At 45.8% G+C, this 19319-nt stretch overlaps 1 protein-coding gene across 1 annotated transcript; it reads left to right on the forward strand.

The window, feature by feature from the left end:
- The first annotated feature begins 1346 nt into the window (after nt 1–1346).
- On the forward strand, nt 1347–3904 carry LOC111068539 (fork head domain-containing protein crocodile). Its single transcript, XM_022358064.2, has one exon. The coding sequence runs from the start codon at nt 1707–1709 to the stop codon at nt 3309–3311; it is 1605 nt and encodes a 534-aa protein (XP_022213756.2). The 5' UTR covers nt 1347–1706; the 3' UTR covers nt 3312–3904.
- The last annotated feature ends 15415 nt before the right edge of the window (nt 3905–19319 follow it).

Raw genomic sequence — 19319 nt, forward strand, 5'->3', positions numbered from 1 at the left:
CAATGGAGAGCGAGTCAAGGTGCAAGAGACATTAATTAAAGGAAAATAAAGCTAGCTTTAAAATTGAAAGAAAACAGCGAAGCGAACTTATTTACAGCATTAATAGAGTGCACTTTTCTGGTTGGAAAATATCTGTTGTTCATATGAATAATACCCTCTGAGAAGTTAACTAAATTAAGTCCACAGAAAATGTAATTTAATCTCTAACGTTTCAATAGCAGAAGTACCTATAATTTCTGAAATTTCCAAATCAAATTTAATATTTTCAATATCTTGCAGCTAGTAACAAAAAAAAAATTGAATGAGTCTTGCAAATTTAAGCGCCCCAAGAACAGAGAATTTCCAAAAATTTCGTTTTAATTCCTTTGGCCGCAAGCGAAAACAACCGTCAGATAAGGTTTGCCCCCAAACTTCCAGCCACATCTCCAATTTACCATCAAGCGGCAAATTAACAGACAACTGCCCCCGTTTCACCAGCTTGCGACCAACCTCTGCCCCTCCCCATGCCATTCAGTGGGGAGGGGGAAACCCCAACTTTAAGCTGAAATCGAAAAAAGTTTGCCCACTAATTTATGCCAGCATAAAAGTAAGAGGCACCGCAGCCATCAGGCTCTCCTGCCACAAGCCCATGCCACACACAAAAGCCAGCCACCCACTTGTACTGTTAGCTTTCCCAGGTGCCTCAGCCAACTCGCACTGTCTCTTTCTGGCGCGCACTAACCGCAGCCAGTGGGTGAGAGCGAGAGAGCCGTTTGCCTAGGCCGGCCGTATTTTAAGCATTAGTTTGAACAACAAAAACACACAGAAAGAGAGCGGGAGGAGAGCGGGAGGAGAGGAGACAGCAGGAGGATTGGCAACAACTATTTTCGCAGCAGAGCAGCAGACGCAGCAGAAGCAGCAGCAGCAACAGCAGAGTTTTCCCATTTCCCCCGTCGTTGGTGTAAGAGAGAAGAGGCGTACCAACAAAAATCATGAATGGCGTCCGCAGTACGGGTTTTCTCTCCCCCAGATACTTTTGTATCTGTGTGAGCACTGAGCAGTGTGTGTGTGTACTTTTGCTGTAGGTCTTCACTTACTGACTGCCGGGCCAGTATTGTTTGCAATCCATTCCAGCCATTCGGTGGTTGGCCACAGATACATTCACACTCACACTCACACTCACACACACACTCACTCGTACACTCGGCTGCAGATACATTTTTCGGTTTTGTATCTGCTGCGCTGCGCTCTCTGCTGGAAATCAACGCTGCCACTGCCACTGCCTCATGCGTCGCTTCGCGTCGCGTCGCTCCGACTCGAGTTGTATGTTATTTCAGTTACACAGATTCAGTATCCGACGTGTTACTATAGCGAACGGTTCGTTCCACGGCTCCTCGCACTGCGTCGCACACACACACACACACGAGCGATACTTTCCCTCTACATGTGTACATGTGTATATGGATATATCTGATTACACACGAGGAGAGTATATAGCCCAGCCAGTCAGCCAGCCAGTTGACTTGTTTAAGCAAATATTATCAGAACAAATAATAAGAAGAGTGAAGTGACTAAACAAACAACTAAATCGAGTGGCAGACAGCAAAAAAAAGAAGAAAGAAAAACTCCCACAAGGAGTGCGCCCGGTGTGGCATAGATCTTTAGCACAGATCTTGCACCAGCCAGAATCGTATCGTATCGCATCGCATCGTCCATCCTGCAGCAAGATGCACACTCTGTTCAGCGATCAGAACTCGTTCTCCCGCCACTACGCCCAGACGGCCGCCGGCTATAGCTCGGCCTCTGCGGTGGCGGCGGCCAGCAGTGCCTCAGCGGCGGCAGCCGCCCACTACGCCTACGACCAGTACTCGCGCTATCCGTACTCGGCCAGTGCCTACGGCCTGGGCGCACCGCACCAGAACAAGGAGATCGTGAAGCCCCCGTACTCGTACATCGCCCTCATTGCGATGGCCATCCAGAATGCGGCGGACAAGAAGGTGACGCTGAACGGCATCTATCAGTACATCATGGAGCGGTTCCCCTACTATCGGGACAACAAGCAGGGCTGGCAGAACTCCATCCGGCACAACCTCAGCCTCAACGAGTGCTTCGTGAAGGTGGCCCGCGACGACAAGAAGCCCGGCAAGGGCTCCTACTGGACCCTCGATCCGGACTCGTACAACATGTTCGACAACGGCTCCTTCCTGCGGCGGAGGCGTCGCTTCAAGAAGAAGGACGTGATGCGGGAGAAGGAGGAGGCCATCAAGCGGCAGGCGATGATGAACGAGAAGCTGGCCGAGATGAAGCCCCTCAAGCTGATGACCAACGGCATCCTGGAGGCCAAGCACATGGCCGCCCATGCGGCCCACTTCAAGAAGGAGCCGCTCATGGATCTGGGCTGCCTCAGCGGCAAGGATGTCTCCCATGCGGCAATGCTCAACTCCTGCCACGACAGCCTCGCCCAGATGAACCATCTCGCGGGGGGCGTGGAGCACGCCGGCTTCACGGTGGACTCCCTGATGAATGTCTACAATCCGCGGATCCATCACAGCGCCTATCCGTACCACTTGAACGACGACAATCTGGCGTCGGTGGCCAGCAGTCAGATGCATCACGTGCACCATGCGGCGGCCGCCCACCATGTCCAGCAGCTGCGGCACGTGGGTCACGTGTCGCATCCCCTCACGCCCGGCGGCCATGGGGGTGGCGGTGGAGCTGGCGGCGGACACAATAGTGGTGGCATCCAATCCTCGGGACACTCGCCCACTACGATCTCAACGCCGCATGGTCCGGCGCATGGTGGATGGTACACCCCGGAGACGCCGCCCTCGGAGCCCATACCCAACGGCGGAGGCGGACAGCAGGGCACGCCCACACACCCCGGCCACACCAACAATCCCAACAACCCCAACAATCCCAACAACAGCAACAACAACAGCTCGAGTGTGCACAACAACAACCACAGTCACAGCCACAGTCACAACAGTCACAGCCACAACGGAGGCGGCGCCTCGTCGGTGCTGACGAGCAGTCCGAGCTCCGCCTTGGGCTTCCGCGACATGATCTTCGAGCAGAACCAATCCTGCCAGCTGGACACTGGCAGTCCCACCGGCAGCCTCCAGTCGGCCAGTCCCCCAGCGTCCGCGAGTGTGGCCGCAGCCTCGGCAGCGGCCGCAGCGGCGGTGATCAGCAGCCATCACCACCATCATCATCATCATGCGCTGAGCGGGAATCTGGGGCAGCTGGGGCAACTGGGGCAGCTGAGCAACCTGAGTCACTATCGGCCCCACATGGGCCACTATCAGGAGTACGGCATCAAGTATGGCGTCTAGGGGGGATGTGGATGTCGATGTGGATGTGGATGTGGATGTGTGTGGCATGTTCCAAAGTCTAGCTGTAATCTCTTGTATATTCGTGTAAATATATTTCCAAGAACGATCCACAGCTCTAGAAAGTATCTCACTCAGTATCGAATTTATTGCAGAAATTGTTTAAATTTAAATTTAATTAAATTGTTTTCATTGCTTGAAACTACACAAAAATCGTATACGATGGCAAAGTTTTAGTTGTTGGTTTTATACGTAAACCCCTCCCTTAATAATAATAATAATAATTAAAATTAATATTAAAATACAAATAATAATATTAATTAATATGTAATAATTATTCGTAATTATTGTAATTGTAATTGTTATCACTGTAGGATTAGGGTACACCGTACACACTCTGCTATCACCATTGATAGATAGATTTATCGCTTAGATATCACCCACTTACTTATAAACCATAGCAGCTAGCCCACTTAAGCAATAATAAATTATACAGATTAAAATTAATAGCTACGAGTATAATATAATTATTGTATCCAATCCAGAAACAACAAGCAAACCCAACCCAACCCAACCCATATGAGCCGAACAAAAAAGTGTATTGAAAATATGTTAAAATATCAACAAATTGCATTTGTTTTATTTCCCCCTACCACCCGCAGACCCCACCACACAACTCGCACTTCATTCGAACTTCATTAGCATATCCATGCGGCTATCATCGATGCTAGACTCCAAGCTCTGTACTCCCCTCCACTCCATCTGGTTTTGTTGCGTGTTGGCAAACCAAACCAAACCATACTTTCATTCGAAATTCGATAGCTCACTGGCAAAATTCCTAGATAAATAATAATTCTAATTATTCAACGGTTTCCATTTCGAGAACTCAATGAATGAGTCACGGGAAACGAAAGAAAGTTTAGTGGGAAATTGTGATAGGAAGATGTTGGCTTTCCGCACATTTGATAGGTGATCGGATCAATCGAATAGAACTGAGCTGGGGGAAACACCTCTTCCCATAGCCTCTCATCCGCACAGATTTATTTTGCTGCAAGCAATTTATATACCATTGACAGTTCTTTGACTGTTTCTTTTGATTCTGATTCTTTATTAGTTTTTCTTCCTACATTTTTTTGGCAGATGAAAGGAACTTTTTATTGGCAATTTATAAAAGAAAATGTTAGCTTTCACTGCAGTCTAAAGTCAACTCGCAACAATGGTCGACAAATTATAAATCTTTAGCTAAAAAAACTAAAAACTATGATCTTGCCCCCATCCTCTAGCTTAGGGCTGCCTCTCTCCTAATTGGCCAACAATTGCAGCAAATTGGTAGAAAGTAAAACACAAAATAAAAAGTGTTTCAATGTGAAGTCAACCTGCGCAACAGTAATGATACGAGCATTGACAGCTTATTAGCCATCAAACCAGTTACCCAACCAACCAACCAGCCAACCAACCAGCCAAGAGATCGTTCGGATCCATCGATAGAGACATATGTACACAAATTGATGGAGCAATTGATTAATTGCCAAAAATAGTGCTGCTGCTGCAGCTTTTGCTTTGAATGATGATGATGATGATGGGGATGATGAGGATGATGAGGAGGAGGGAGCTTGTCATGGTCTCGTCTTGAGTCGCCCATTGTCTCGGCTGTCATGTCCGATCGCGACGCCATTGTCACTTGAGTAAGCCCCGCTTGGCGCCACTGTGGCATTGAGATCACCACCACTAGACGACGCAGACAACGATCCGATCTCTGGTTCGCTATTGATACCCGCACAGATACTGCTGATGTGGGCTAAACCTAAACTCTGCTCAGGTGTACCCCGCACTCGTACTCGTACTCCTACTCGTACTCGTACATGCCTAGAGCTTGTCCAAGGGCCCCATTGCGAGGGGCTATGCTATTGTTTTCAATGGCGAACGCGGCTTGAAATTCAATCGAACGCAGTACCCCATACCTGTCTGGGTGGCATATGAATGGGGGAGGGGGAGGAGGCTGCTCAAGTGCGTTCGAAAAGTGTGCCAAAGTCTGTAGGCCTGAAAGTGAGCTTCAAATGGGTTGGCAGCTCGAAGACAACACTGAGCTACAAAAGTTAGACAGCTTGATCGCTAGGGAAACTATAAAGATGTCGCGTTTGACGTAATAATATCCTCGTTGATTCGGAAGGATCTTCCGCTGGTTTCTCTCCCTCACTTGGGTGTGGGCTCCCGCAGCATCCTTCTAGTCCTGATATTTAATCCTGATTAATTTCTGTATCTTCTCATTTGTATCTGTGTATTTTTTCTGCTGCACAGTGTTTTGGAGACTCTCTTTTGACTGCGGACGGCGGGGTTTTGGTATGCAAATTCAGCATTTTCGTCCCCGAAATTTTCGAGCCTCTGCTGCTGCGGCTGCTGTTGCGTTGAGTCCGTCCATTCGGTGTCAAAAGCAACAAAATTAAATGCGAAAACAACAAAAAAAAATCCATAGAGAGAGAGAAAGAGTGAGCGAGTGAGAGTGAGAGGAAAGTATATGTTTTGCTGTGGTGCACAGCCGTCGCAGATTGCGCGGGTGGTCTCTGTCCAATCTGGGGTCTGGTCTGGTCTGTTCCACAGGCGGAGGAGAGGAAAGGAACAAGAAAAACAAATGCGCTGGCGACAAAATGTTGCACTGTTTGCTTAGCGATAAGGACGTGCACACACACACAGAGACACACAGAGACAGAGACCATCGTGCAGCGGCAGGACAACAATGCCAAATGCCCAATAATCAAATCGAGTGAAAGAGTGACAATGGGGCAACAGCAGGGGCAAGGAGCAGCAGCAGCAGCAGGCAGGAGCAGGAGGGGTAGCTCACAAATATTGACAGCTGTCTGTGGCTCATCGTGGAACCAGCCCGCGATTTACATAAATATTATTGCAAGCCTAATTAAATGCAAGTATTAGCCATCCATCCAGCCATCCATCCATCGGGCCATGCAACGCAACCAACTGCCAAATGCGAGACCAGACCCGGCATTGTCTGCCGCATACTCGTATCTATTGTGTGCACGAGTATCTATGGGATGGATGCATTGTGTGACTATGACTTGTCGCCCGGGGAGGATCCTTTGTAATTAACGCTGCTTATTTTTCGCGCATATCCCACTTGCAGAGTGGAGTCCCCTAACCACCTACCAAACACCCAGCCCCACCCCCTTTCCACTTGATATTTATTTACCTGTTGGCCAGTTGTGTTGATGACCTGTTATCATTGCCCCGTTATAACAATAAATTCCATGGCCAGCGTGCCCCAACAATGGCGACAACCGTCCAGCCGCGATGCTTGTCGTAGTATCCCACAGTTGTAGTTGTAGTTGTAGTTGTTCTTGCCACGGTTTGCCATTGTTTTGGCAGCTGTCGTTGCAATTAACCAGGCTATAATAGACAATGGCTCTAAAGTAAATTTATACCACCGCCACATATACATACAAACATATGTACATACTGTACGGCTATCAGCATGATGAAATTCGTAAATTGATGTGGGAAAAAATGCTCTCAAAGGCACTTAAAATGTCATGCCCCAAGATGAAATTACAAACGAATATGAAATGAATTATGAAAACAAGTAGATAAATATATAAAGTACTGTGGGATCCAGAGATATAACTTAGAGTTTTCAGGGAGCGTAGTTTTATTGTAAACTCAAAAGATAGCCCTAGAAATTCCATAGTAAAATGTGTGAAAATCCTCAACTAGGGATTATTAATATAATATAATTCTACTCCATGAAGAACGCGTATTAATTAATAATTAATTAATCTAATTACCTTCTCGACACTTGCAGAGTTTTTTTCTTTTCAAAGAACAAAAAACAGCCTCACTATTATAATGAAAATATTGATTACAAATATGACACTTGTACACTTTTGCTTGAGCACCCAAAGAAACATAAAAAAATCTTTATTTCTTAGATCTTTGTAACCCAATTCCCTGCAACATTTTCATGACCGATTTGAGATTGATTGCTTTTCGCTCACAAGTTCTGGAAACTGAAGTTGAAGTTCCTTTTTGGGTTGGGTTGGGTTGGAGTTGGAGCCACCACAATGGCATTGAGTAAACTTCCGCTGCTTATTCTTTGTTTCCCTTACTTCAGATATAGTAGTATACTTCAGAGTATACGAGTGTAGAGGAGGAGGCCATAAAGCTATGGCCGAGTTTTAGTGCTCAACCGATGGATGTCTGCTGGATACCCGCCCGCCATAGCCGCCGAAGCGACTGCATTTTTATGGGATTAAACAATCTTTGAGAGCGGAGCAGAGCAGAGCAGTGCAGAGCGCATGTTTTCGAACACTTTTGAAGTTTTATTGAGTTATAAATACGCAGAAATGGCTTTGGAGTTAGCCAGGGCAGCAAAATTTTCAAATTAAATTTATGATCGATTTGTGCAAAAAAAAATGCGACGGGGGGTAAGGCCACGCCACGCCACGCCACACCACAAACTGCAGCGCCAGGCGTCGGTTGATATTTGAGTAAATTATCCACTAGAGAGTGAGAGAGGGGAAGAGCACACACACGCGAGAGAGAGAGGGAGAGAGAGGCATAGCGTCTTGTGGGTTGCATCCAAGTTTTTGCAACACCACACAAACTGTTGCAAGCAGTGGAGTATGGTGGGGGAGGGGGGCGAGTGGAAATTTTTGATTGACTGTTGCGCTTGAAATGCTTTGATCTGTCGATCAGATCAGTCATGCTGCCCAGGGACGCCAACAGATGGCGCTCAACGAACGATTAAATGCTATACATATATCCCCACCCCCTTGCCTAGACCGACTCCTATTCCGATCTCGAATGGAGTTATCGTCTATGCTGGATTATCATCTATAATTCTGACTGATGCTTCGTTTATTTGCCTTATCATGGCTTTTGGGGCTTTGATGTCACTTTGGATACATCATCATCGTCATCGTCATCGGTAGCAGCATCCCCCCAAGTAACGCAGGAGGAGGGAAGCTCTGTTTATGCGTCAATCAGTCCTAGAAACGAGCTCGATCGTTTTTTCGGGGCATTTGATGCTGCCGCCCGAAGTTGCCAACCCAACCAGTTGAATGCGATGCGACATAAGCAAATAAATATATGTACATATATGCATGGCAAATACCAGAGAATTGCGATTAGCAGGGATCTAGATCCCTCTCGTAAACGTTTTCTTTTTCGCGCACATTCAGCACATTCAAAGTGCCAGAGGCCGCCGCCGCCGCTGCCGACACCATCGTCGTCTTCGTCTTCGTCGTCGTCGCTGTCTTAGGCCGAAAGTCAAATAATCAAAATCCTCCCATGCCCCACACCCCACACCCCCGTCCAGTATCCAATCTTTTGCGTACAAACTACTAAAATCCATTGTTTATTTTCGAATTTCGTTGGCCGTGTAAATCACGGAAACGACTGCTTCTTCCCAGCAACTCGTTCTGGCATTCCTTTGGACACCAAAGACAGACAGCCATCATGCCGTACCACACCACCATATCCATTGGTACTATGCATACCCATTCCCATTCCCATATCTGCTGCCTGGCCAGACATTTTGTCGACAATTTCCCTGGAAGTGGCCATAAATCAATTGCAAAAGCTTTCCAATCGGTTTGCCGGAATTTCTAGTAATTATGTTTTTTTTTTTTTTTTGGAAAACATTGAGGAGAAATAATACTGAAATACTGTTATATAATGGGAGATATACATATGTACGTATATGTGGAATGGCTGATGGCTCTTCTTCTATAGACTATTTTCCATGAATTGAATGGCTCCAACCGGTTGGGATCATTCACACTCGTCTGGGTCTGGGTCTGGGTGTCCGGGTCTGTGTCTGTGGGGCCCTTCTCCAAATGCATGAATGAACCGAAACCGTAACGAAACCGAAACGAAGTGAAATGAAACCATTCAGCGAATTTTTCAATACCATTTCGTAACCCAGCCACCCCCACGCGGCGCACACGTTAAACAATTTCAAGAAGCTGGCAGAAGAAGAGATGTGTGTGTGTGTGTGTGCCCCGAGTATTGTTTAAACAATTAACAATAACATAAATGCATGCATAATTACATACATACAGTACTACGAGTATCGTGTGTAATTTCAAGAGCTTTCGCCGGAACGGAACGGAAGCCTGCACCCCACGACAGCCGCCAGAGTGACGTCGTTGGCACGAAGAACACCAGAGATCTAAATGGGATATTATTGGGCAACAGGTGTAGCCGTAGCCCACTCCTCCGCCACTAGCCACTTGACCAGCTGAAAGCCCCAACGATCCAGTCTCAAGTGCTGCCCCAGAACATTGTCAAAGTCTGTGGAGATCTATGGCCAAGTACTAGTAGCTGCCGAGTTGGGACAATCTTCTGCGTTTTTTCCATGGCGCCAAGGTGTTTATCGTCGCCAGCAAACTAAACAAAGTGCACCGCATAGCCAAAGCCATAGCCACTGGGCTGGAGGAGTCCGGCACGGAGTAGAGTTCATTGCGCTGCGGGTACACTGCAGATTTATCGCCCACGGAGGTGGTAAATGCCCCGAGCAACGCATATCCGATCAGGGGGGCTATAAAACAGACACCCAAACTGAACTGCATAGCGCCAGCTCGTGCTGGGACCGCAGCCAGAGACGTCTCGACCACGTCTCGACCACGTCTCTGGCTGGGCTAATCTCTCACACATGGGGGCAGGCCCCGAACAGGAACCCGAATCCAGAGTAGCTGCGCTCCACTTTCCGCGCAGAGTACAATCGATCATCGTCAAGGGCAGGCCATCGATGAGAATCATGTTTACGGAAATCATTCTCCATTCTCCAGTCTTCATGGTAAATGGTATCGTGTAATACGCGTAATAATTGCACTTGGGCAGAGGCATTTAGAAATGAATTGGCAGATAAATCTTTCGGCTGCAGAATGCACAATTTACATAGAAACCATATGGTGGAGTCCCAAGGAGGTGCTAATTTATGGTTACGACAGCAGCCCCCAGCAGCAGCACCCCCAGCATCAGCAGCTTTTTGGCGTTCCAATGTCTGGCCATTCCAATGTATTCCAATCCAATACGATCCGTAAATAAACAAGGCTGGACAAGGGGCAGGGTGCTGGGGTGTGGGGCCCTCGCAAATATGCCAATAACCACCTACGGATCCGGTAAATGATCAAGGATTTAGCAGCACTCATTCGGACTCCGAATACACTCGTATTTACGTTTGTTTGTGTAACCCAAATTATAAAAACAGAAGCCCAAGCGATCATTCATCATTACACTAAGCGATACGGCAACGCTCGCCGATCGGATTGGATCGTATGGGATATATGTATAGGCATATACTCGTACCCGAACTCGTACTACTGACAGTTCCAGATCGATTGTTATTAATTTGTTTGCAAACATATTTCATGCGCTTTGCCCAATTTCATTCAGCGGGAGATCCCTGGCCTCCCTCCCACTACCACTCCGCATCCTCCTCCTCCTCTTGGGAGATACGTACACACACACACACACACACAGGCAGGGCAGATGTAGCTGTATCTGTATCTGTATCTCTGCTGTTGCACTCATGCTGCGCGTCGAAAAGTCTACGATTTCCGTTCCTCGTATAAATCAACTGAAAGCAAACGAAGAACAACACGAGAGAGAGATTTTTCTTCATTTTTATCTGCGTTGAGTTGAGGGCAAATGTTGTTGCTTCAAGTATTTATTTGTGCATAATAAGTTTTTTGAATGCTGCCTGCCACACGGGCACTGAAAAGGGGGGTAAGCTATAAGGTAACCCCCAACCACCTCCCCAACAACCCGCCACTGTGTGGGATTGATGCCTGGCTGTCGATATCAAAATACCCAACAAATCGTCAGCTCGTCATTTTTCTAGACAGTTTTTTCTTCGATTTATTAGTGGGTAGTGTGTGCCCCGCCTGAGGAAGTAGAGGGTAGAGCGAACAGTGCCTTGGCAAAGTATAGACATCAACTTATATAAAAATAAAAGGGAACTATGCCATTCAATTTGTATTTAACGAGAACTGAAAAAAGAAGCAAATTAATTAATGAAGAAATACGCCATGTAGATTCGTAGATGATTTACCATTTCTGATTCCTCTACAAGCAGATTTCGCACCATTGCTTCAAGTAGTTGTAACAATCAGTGGCCTGCTTTTCATTTGCCTGGCAAACGTCCTTCAGCCATTGTGTAAATAATTTTTGGTCCATTTTCAACACCAAAAAGTGGCCCAGCACGACGCTGGCCTTATCGAATCCTGCGTCGCACAATCTGGCCCCAAGTACCTTCCCGATGCCAGACAGATCCGTCACTGCCTGATCCCTAATGGGCTCTAAGAAGCCACGATATTTTCGGTTTGTTTTGATCATTTTGGAGATTTTTTTTGCAAGATATTTTATTTTATTTTAATTGAAAGTACTTTAAGCCACCTCGAACATGGAATGTATGGCCTGCTTGACTCATTTGCAAAGACCTACTTTGGCTGACAACTTCTGGCACGCAGTGTCTGCCTTTTGCTTCTGCCCCAACCTGCGCCAGCTCCTCCGTCTTCCCATGGACGTGGCGGGGCGCGCGTATGTGGGGGAATTGGGACTGGTATCTGGATCTGGATCTGGTACTGCTTATTTATGTGAGATGGTGGTGCGTGTGCTCTGTGGTCTGTGGTCTTGTGGCTGTTTTGTTGTTTGAGAAACAATTCATTAATGAATTTTAAAATGTTGCTAATCGATCGTTTGCGCCACAATTAATGTCAGACCGCGGCCATTGGAATGTGTTATGTGAGATTCCAGAGCGGGCGACTTGATTCATTCGCTGGCAATTCAAAGACCGACTGGCAGACTGCCCGCCGGGCCACTTTGACCTCAACGAATGGCAGACAAAGGCTGAATGGGAGAACGCCAGGCTGGTGGATTCCTAATACTTGACCACAATGCAAATTGGCCGAAAGTAGAGCACGCCCAAGTAATCCTCTGCCTCTGGCCACGTACTCTGCCTCTGCCACTGTCTCGATTCTTTCTTTTCTTTTCTTTTTTTTTTGGGTTTTTCTTTTTTTTTTTGCTCATGGGATGCGAAACACTTGGTGCCGCGCTGTCTGCACGAGCTGCTGGGGCAATTATAGGAACAACAATAGGAACAATGGGCATCAGCCACAATAATTGTTGCAACAACAAACACGGTGATAGGGTGCGGGGTGTGTGGTGGCAGCCACTGCATATTTGTGCAACCACCAGATGCAAAATGAATACAACTCTCACACAAAAAAAGTATCGGCAGAGGAAAAACGAAAAGAAGAGAGATCTGCTCTGCATTCTCCAGAGGATTTTCATGCCGTGCCGTGCCTGTTCGTTGTTTTTCCACGCCTTGCGTGAAAAGTGTTGAGAAAATTAATAAAACAAATGCCAAAGTCAGCGGTGGCACAGTGCCGGCGGAATTGTTGTAATTTTTAACCAGTTTACTGAGCAAATATTTTATCAACATATTTTCAGAGACAACAGGCAAATGTTTGTCTTGAAAATATTTAAATATTTACATTGGAAAAACAACTGCAACGGGCAACGGCAACGGCAGCGACGTAGGGCAGGGAAGGGGTGAAGACGACCGACGACCGACGACAAGGATGACAAATGCGAAGATGTTGAAGGCCAAGAAGCTGCGCCGGCAAGGAGTCTGCCGAAAGTAGGAGCAGCAGGTCGTGACTTGGGGAGGTATATGCTGCAAAAAAATACTCGGATATATTTCTATATATTGCAGGGGGATCTACAATACTCGATTGATATATCTAAATAATAGAAATCTATTTTCACATTCATCACTCTCTAAAATAAACTTCTTGCAATGCTAATTCCCCCTCGAATGCATCCAAGAATCATTCATTCATACATTTGCCGTCCCGTCCAATTAAGCAATCAACTAAGTATCTTTTCGGAAGTATCCCACGTCACAGGCTGCATGTGAGGCCACTTGAGTGGAGTTGAGATACTTATCAAGGGGCCACAAGTAGCTATCAGCGAGATTATTAAAAACCAATCTGTCAGATACTCGCGCGCATTTGGCAGCCCTGCAATTAATTATGCAGTTGATGGGCAATGAAAACACATTGGAAAATCAACAGCCGCAAAAGTATCTGTAGCTGTAGCTGTACATGTATGTGTATGTGTATCTGAAGATTAAGGAAATTAGTGGAGCGTTGCAGGCGCAGATAGAACGGCAGACAGACGGACGGATGGACGTGTCGTCAATGGCGCGCGGCTAAGCAAACAATTTGGGCCAAAAAAAGAAGTCAAAGTTAAGTAAAAAATGAAACGGAAAGATGCATCCAAGGCTGCTTGCGATGGATGGATCCACAAGGCAAGCCATATGTCAACAGTTTTTGGATAGATTTTGCAGTCAATTTGACAAGTAACGCCCATGAAAATTATTACTGGACGCGTGTCTCCATCTCCGTCTCGGTCTCCCAATGAGGCATATTAATGGACAAACTCGCATTTTGTGGTGTGGTCTGGTGGCAAACAGTTTTAACAAGGTATGTAGTGGTGGTGGTACATTCATTACATGGTAACTGGAACCCCTCAACCACCACCCTCAGCCATGCAATGAGCAATTTCCTGCTGCCTACACTCACCCTCTCCATCTCTCTCGCTCTCAGACAAGCCAAGACAATTTGTCCTAAATAAACATTTCATCTCTCTTCAACAGCCAGCGGAATCTAAGGAAGGAACCACACCACCACAGCAGCAGAGCCAAGCGGCAGCAGCAACATTTTATGAAAGTGGCGGCCAACGAGGCTGCTGCTGCTGTTGCTGCTGTTCATCATGATGATGATAATGATGATGATGGGTCGAGTGAATTGTCTGCCTGAAATGTACCACCGTTTAAAGGCAGACATAGTCGCAGTCCCTTCATCCACTTCCGCAGCAGCATCGCTTCCCCCTATAGTATGGGATGTGGAATTGCCTTTGCCTTTGCCTTCCCAGCGAAGCGTCGCTCATTCGCCCGTCGCTATATGCTAAATAAACATTTGGGCACGTCATGGCTTATTGAATTGTCACTTATGCCCCGAATTCGAATTTCGAGTTTCAGTTTTTGTGCGTTGCCATTGCTACCCGCACCCTGCTGCCAGCTCCTGCTGCAGCCTCTGCTGCTGCTGCTGCTGCTTCTGTCCCAGACCCAGACCCAATTCCAATTCCAGTCCCAGTGCCTGTCCAGTCCTCCAGTTTATGGCTACACTCTGTCGCCTTTTTCAATTGGCATTCGTAATGGCGTTTGATATCTGCCAGAGTTCCAGACTTCTGCTGCTGGCCACCATAGCCACCAGAGCACCAGAGTGCTTCCATTTAATTAGTTTTACTCCCTGGAAATTAAATTTCAGCAGTCTTGAGCTGCGCTTTATTTAATGCTCCTTCCACAGATCGCTTTATGGCTGTTTACTTTCAGAAGAAGCAAAAGGAAGGCAGAATCGGTATATATAAGATATTTCAACTGAATCTCGCAGCTAAAGTCGCAGCTAAACTTCTGATTTGATGTCCTTAAAGTGTCTGTATCTTCATTTCATCTTCATCTTAATTTTAATCTCATATTTTCCTATCAAATTAGCGGCCAATCAAAGAGGCAGCCCCAGCAAAAAAGTTAATCCATCTATCCAAACATTTTCATTTCATAAAAGTTAATTAACCCGAGAGAAACACACACACACACACGCAGATGCCGATTCAGATTCAGATTCAGACACGAGTATTTATTCAAATGATGCCATTGACTATTTAATTGAAATATTACACAAATCTATGCATCATAAAGTTTTAGAACAAATCGTTGAATAACAAACAAAAATTGGCAATCAAATGCGAGCCATCCGAATGGAAATGGCTATGAAAATGGAAATCCAAATCGAAATGAAAATGTTTCAGGCTTCATTAAAAAATATCAAAATGCATTGCTAGCATGTGTTCGAATGTGATGTGTGCACAATTCATCCGCCGGGCCGGATACATTTCAAATAAATAACAACAATAGAAACGGGCAGCAGAGGTGGATGGGGGGGGATGGCATGGAAATAAAAACAATTACAATCGAAATTACAATTTTCAATTTGAATTTTCATGACTTCCGTTTAATAACAAATAAATCGCATAATCATAAATAATATTTTTACAATTAAAATTTCAAATACTCGTCGAATTTTTAGCCAAAAATCAAAGCAATTACAACACAAACAATGCAAAATAAAATGTGGAAAATAAAACGGGAAAACTCGATTATTGACACAAACACAAAGCCAATTAAAGAAGGTGGCGCGGCTTGGCTTCGCTGTGCTGTGCTGTGCTGTGGCAGAAGAGATCCAATGATGATGATTGGGGGCAAATCGATTGCAAAAATAAACACTGAAAATTAGCAAAATTATGCAAAATAGATAAAAAGAGAGAGTGGGTGTGGTGGGAAGGGGAGGCCAGGCCAGGCCAGGCCAGGCCAGGTTATTGTGGATTGGGGATTGTAAAAAATCACAGAAATCGCTGGCCAAATAAATAAAGATTTCAGCTACACAGGAAAATAAAATGAGGATATACAGTCATACATACATATGTACAAATTGTATGTAAGAGGATAAACGTGGATGGTACATATATGATAATATTTCTTAAAAGATAGATTTTGCATTAGAAAGTTGTCAACGAATTAAATCTTGTGATATTCCACTGTCAAAATTTGCCATCCAGTTAGATGTTAAAATGCATCTTAGTTTTCCCCAAGTGTAGATACATTTCCAGGTGGCAGCCATTTTAAATTTCTTTCTTTTGTTTCCATGGCCTTTCGTCTTGTTTTGTCGTTTAGCAAAACTTTTTCATAATCTGCCTGAAAAATGTTTTGCACCTTTTTCTCCCCCCACCCCGCACCCCACCCACTCGTATCTCTCCCTCTTTGGCGCGCTCTCTGTCTTTCTCTCTCAGTTCACACCTTGGCGGCAAAACCCAAGCGAAAAGTATCTAAAGTTTATAAATATTTATGTATCTAACTGGGGCGTGCCACTGTGGCAGTCAGCAGTGGCAGTGGCAGAGCCAGGGGAACGAACGAAACGGAAGGGGCAGAGATTCAAATTGAGCGACAAAAAAGTATTTTGGCAAAATTCGTACGAGCGCTTGGCCACGCCCCCAGAAGAGCGACAGCGGCAGCGTTAACTGCGCAGCAGATACAAAAGTATCTCACAGATACACATGCAGACAAGAGAGAGAGAGAGAGAGAGGCGACGCCAGCAGAGGCAGAGACAGAGACATGGCAAGAGGCAGAGAAAGAGCAGCCACAACAATTGGCAATTGAACATTTCAACTCGTTCGGGCCGCGCAGTCTGCCTCTTGCCTCAATCCGACTCTCCACTCTCGACTCTCCTGCCACATACATCTACGAGTATTGCCACAGCCAGGCAGGCCAGTGGCTCCCTACAGCCTACAGATCGCATGGAGCTGGACTGGACCCCCGTCCATGTCGCCCCACCTACTGATGACCGACCAGTCGGTCAGCCGGTGTGGCCATTGCCTCTCCTCTCCATTGCCGTATCATCGATGGCCGCCGCCGCCGCCGCAGCCCGCACATAAATTACTTCCAACAAGTTCCAACAGTTCCTCTCTCAGTTCCCCAACCCAACCCAACCCAACCCGATGCGATGCGATCCGACAACCCGTTACAACCCGTTCCGACCTGTCTCCATCCATCCGTCCATCCGTCTTTCTGTCTGTCCATCTTGGTTGCTTTTACCTGTCAGCCCACATAGATACAAATGGCTGTCAGTGTGTGTGTGCGTGTGTGTGCCTGCTGTGTGAGTGTTTGTGTGGACAGTGCATATTTCTGGTTTTGCCGTCGCTTTTTCAATATTTCGCTTTTGGCAGATACTTTCAAGCAAAAGCTTACTTTGGTGGATATTCACCAACTGGGAAATAAACTAGTGAGAATTGATCTAGATACAGATCTCAACTGAGGTTTATTCCCATCAAATTTAAACCAAAATCCATGCAAATCCAGGCAGACGGTCAAATTGACTGAGCAAAACAATAATCTGAGCAAAATCATCATAGCCAAACTATCATTTAATTAACAAAAATATTCAGTAAATATCTAGCAGTATTCTATTTGTATTTTTATTCTATTTTACTCTACATATAAATGTGACGAGCAAAACAATCCACGAATCTAATATAAAATATTTATTTCAATCAATTTGTCAAGTATATTTCGCTCTTCCGCATATCAAATATGCTCAATGAGATGAGCAAAACAATACAGCAAGTGAAATCTAATTAAGCGTACCATTTTGTCGCACATTAAAGATCTTAAAGTAAAGTCAAAAGAATCTATCCATCATTGCAAAATATTCAACAGATAACTTTAAATGTATCTATATATGTACATATGTATATATCCGCATATTCCCAATCCAGACATGACTAAGACTGATTCCAGCAATCCACGAAACCACCGCCACTGGATGGTTTACTCAGAAGACACCTTCCAGCGTACAGACATTGCGAAACCGGACTCTCTGAAAAGATCTGGATAGCCATATGCAAATTATGGAACAACTGTGGCCCATTAAACCTCAGACCACTGCGGGCCAAATTGCAGCAGCAGCAGCAGAAGCAGAAGCGGCTTCCAATTGAATTGCATTGGAAATTTTAAACCAATTAAAACAGCTGCTGTCGTTGGCGGCCCACGCGGCGTATGCGTAATGAAAAGAAAATATTAATAAATCATACGTGACCAATCAATTTCATGGCGAGCGGATGGTTAACAAATTATAAACGGAAAATATGGTGGAATATATTGTGGTAAATAAATGCAAGAGAAATGCAAACGAGACGAGCGGCTGGTCGATCCCATGGCACACGTCACACGGCCCGAATCAATATTTAATTTATAATTAACTTTACAACATGAAAAACAAACGACAAACGACAAGCGGCAAGCGGCAGGCAAACAGCAAGGAGTCAGTTGCGTCGCTCCAGATCCATTCGGTTTATCTTTTTAACACACAAACGAAGCAATTCGAAACGTTCTGCCACTCACTCACTCACAGTCTGGCTTTGCATCTGAGCAATGGAAGCGGAATCCATCCCCCCTGGTACTACTCCTCGCTATTCGGAAGGTAAAAGGGCAGAAACACGTGGCAAGTGGCTAGCAAGGGGCGACATTTCGTTGGTTGGGGATTTGTGGCGGCTTTAAACGCTTGCCACTATGGGCAATTAACGCGGCCATACGCAAACACAGGCCTGATCCTTTAGACAAACACAAACCACAGAGGGCAACCACTGTGCAGCGCGACAGAGACACAAGAGGGGGGAAAAGAGAGAGAGAGAGAGAGAGAGAGAGAGAGAGTACAGGCGAAGGCAACATCGAGGGGTAAGTTTTCTCTCGCTACAGTAGCCAGGGGAAGGACCTGGACCAGGGGTGCACAAGGGGCTGCAAGGTAGACCCAACTTTTTGGGGTGCTAATTGAAAAACTCAATATTTGTCTAGTCTCTGGGGGGTGGCTATGCCAGAGCCACAGAGCGAGGCACAACCACAGAGAGAGAGATGATGGTTGGTGGTGCTTACCTTTGGCGGCCATTTTGTGCAGCGATCGTTGAGGAAAATGTAGCTGGAAAAAGTTGGGAAAAGACAGCTCTCGCACCGAGCAAAGAAATCAGTTAAACAAACAGGAAATGCTGAAAACGAAGCGAGGCCCATGCCGTGTGTGTAATTGGGGAAAGGTTGGAGTAAGAGGTAAAATGTCAAGGGCACTTGCTTTAATGTGGAGACATGGGATATGTGGTGATTGCATATGGAGCAAAATATATTAAATCACTCTTCAAATATCTCCCCAGATAACCCGCAACCAGTTGGCACTCTCTTCTATATATATCTGTGCTATATATCTGTGCAATTTTCCAATAAACAGCATAAAGCATTCTGCACCTTTTTTAATGATTATTGCCATTATGCGCTTGACTGATTTTTATGGACTTCTGCTGTCTGCTGATGTCTGCTGCTGCCTGCCTGCTCTCTGC

Source organism: Drosophila obscura, unplaced genomic scaffold (assembly GCF_018151105.1).
Source record: "Drosophila obscura isolate BZ-5 IFL unplaced genomic scaffold, ASM1815110v1 contig_1, whole genome shotgun sequence".
NCBI classification, from domain to species: domain Eukaryota; kingdom Metazoa; phylum Arthropoda; class Insecta; order Diptera; family Drosophilidae; genus Drosophila; species Drosophila obscura.

Bases quoted from the DNA above. Each gene is read 5' to 3' on its own strand.
- LOC111068539 (XM_022358064.2), top strand. From the start codon at position 1,707: ATGCACACTCTGTTCAGCGATCAGAACTCGTTCTCCCGCCACTACGCC.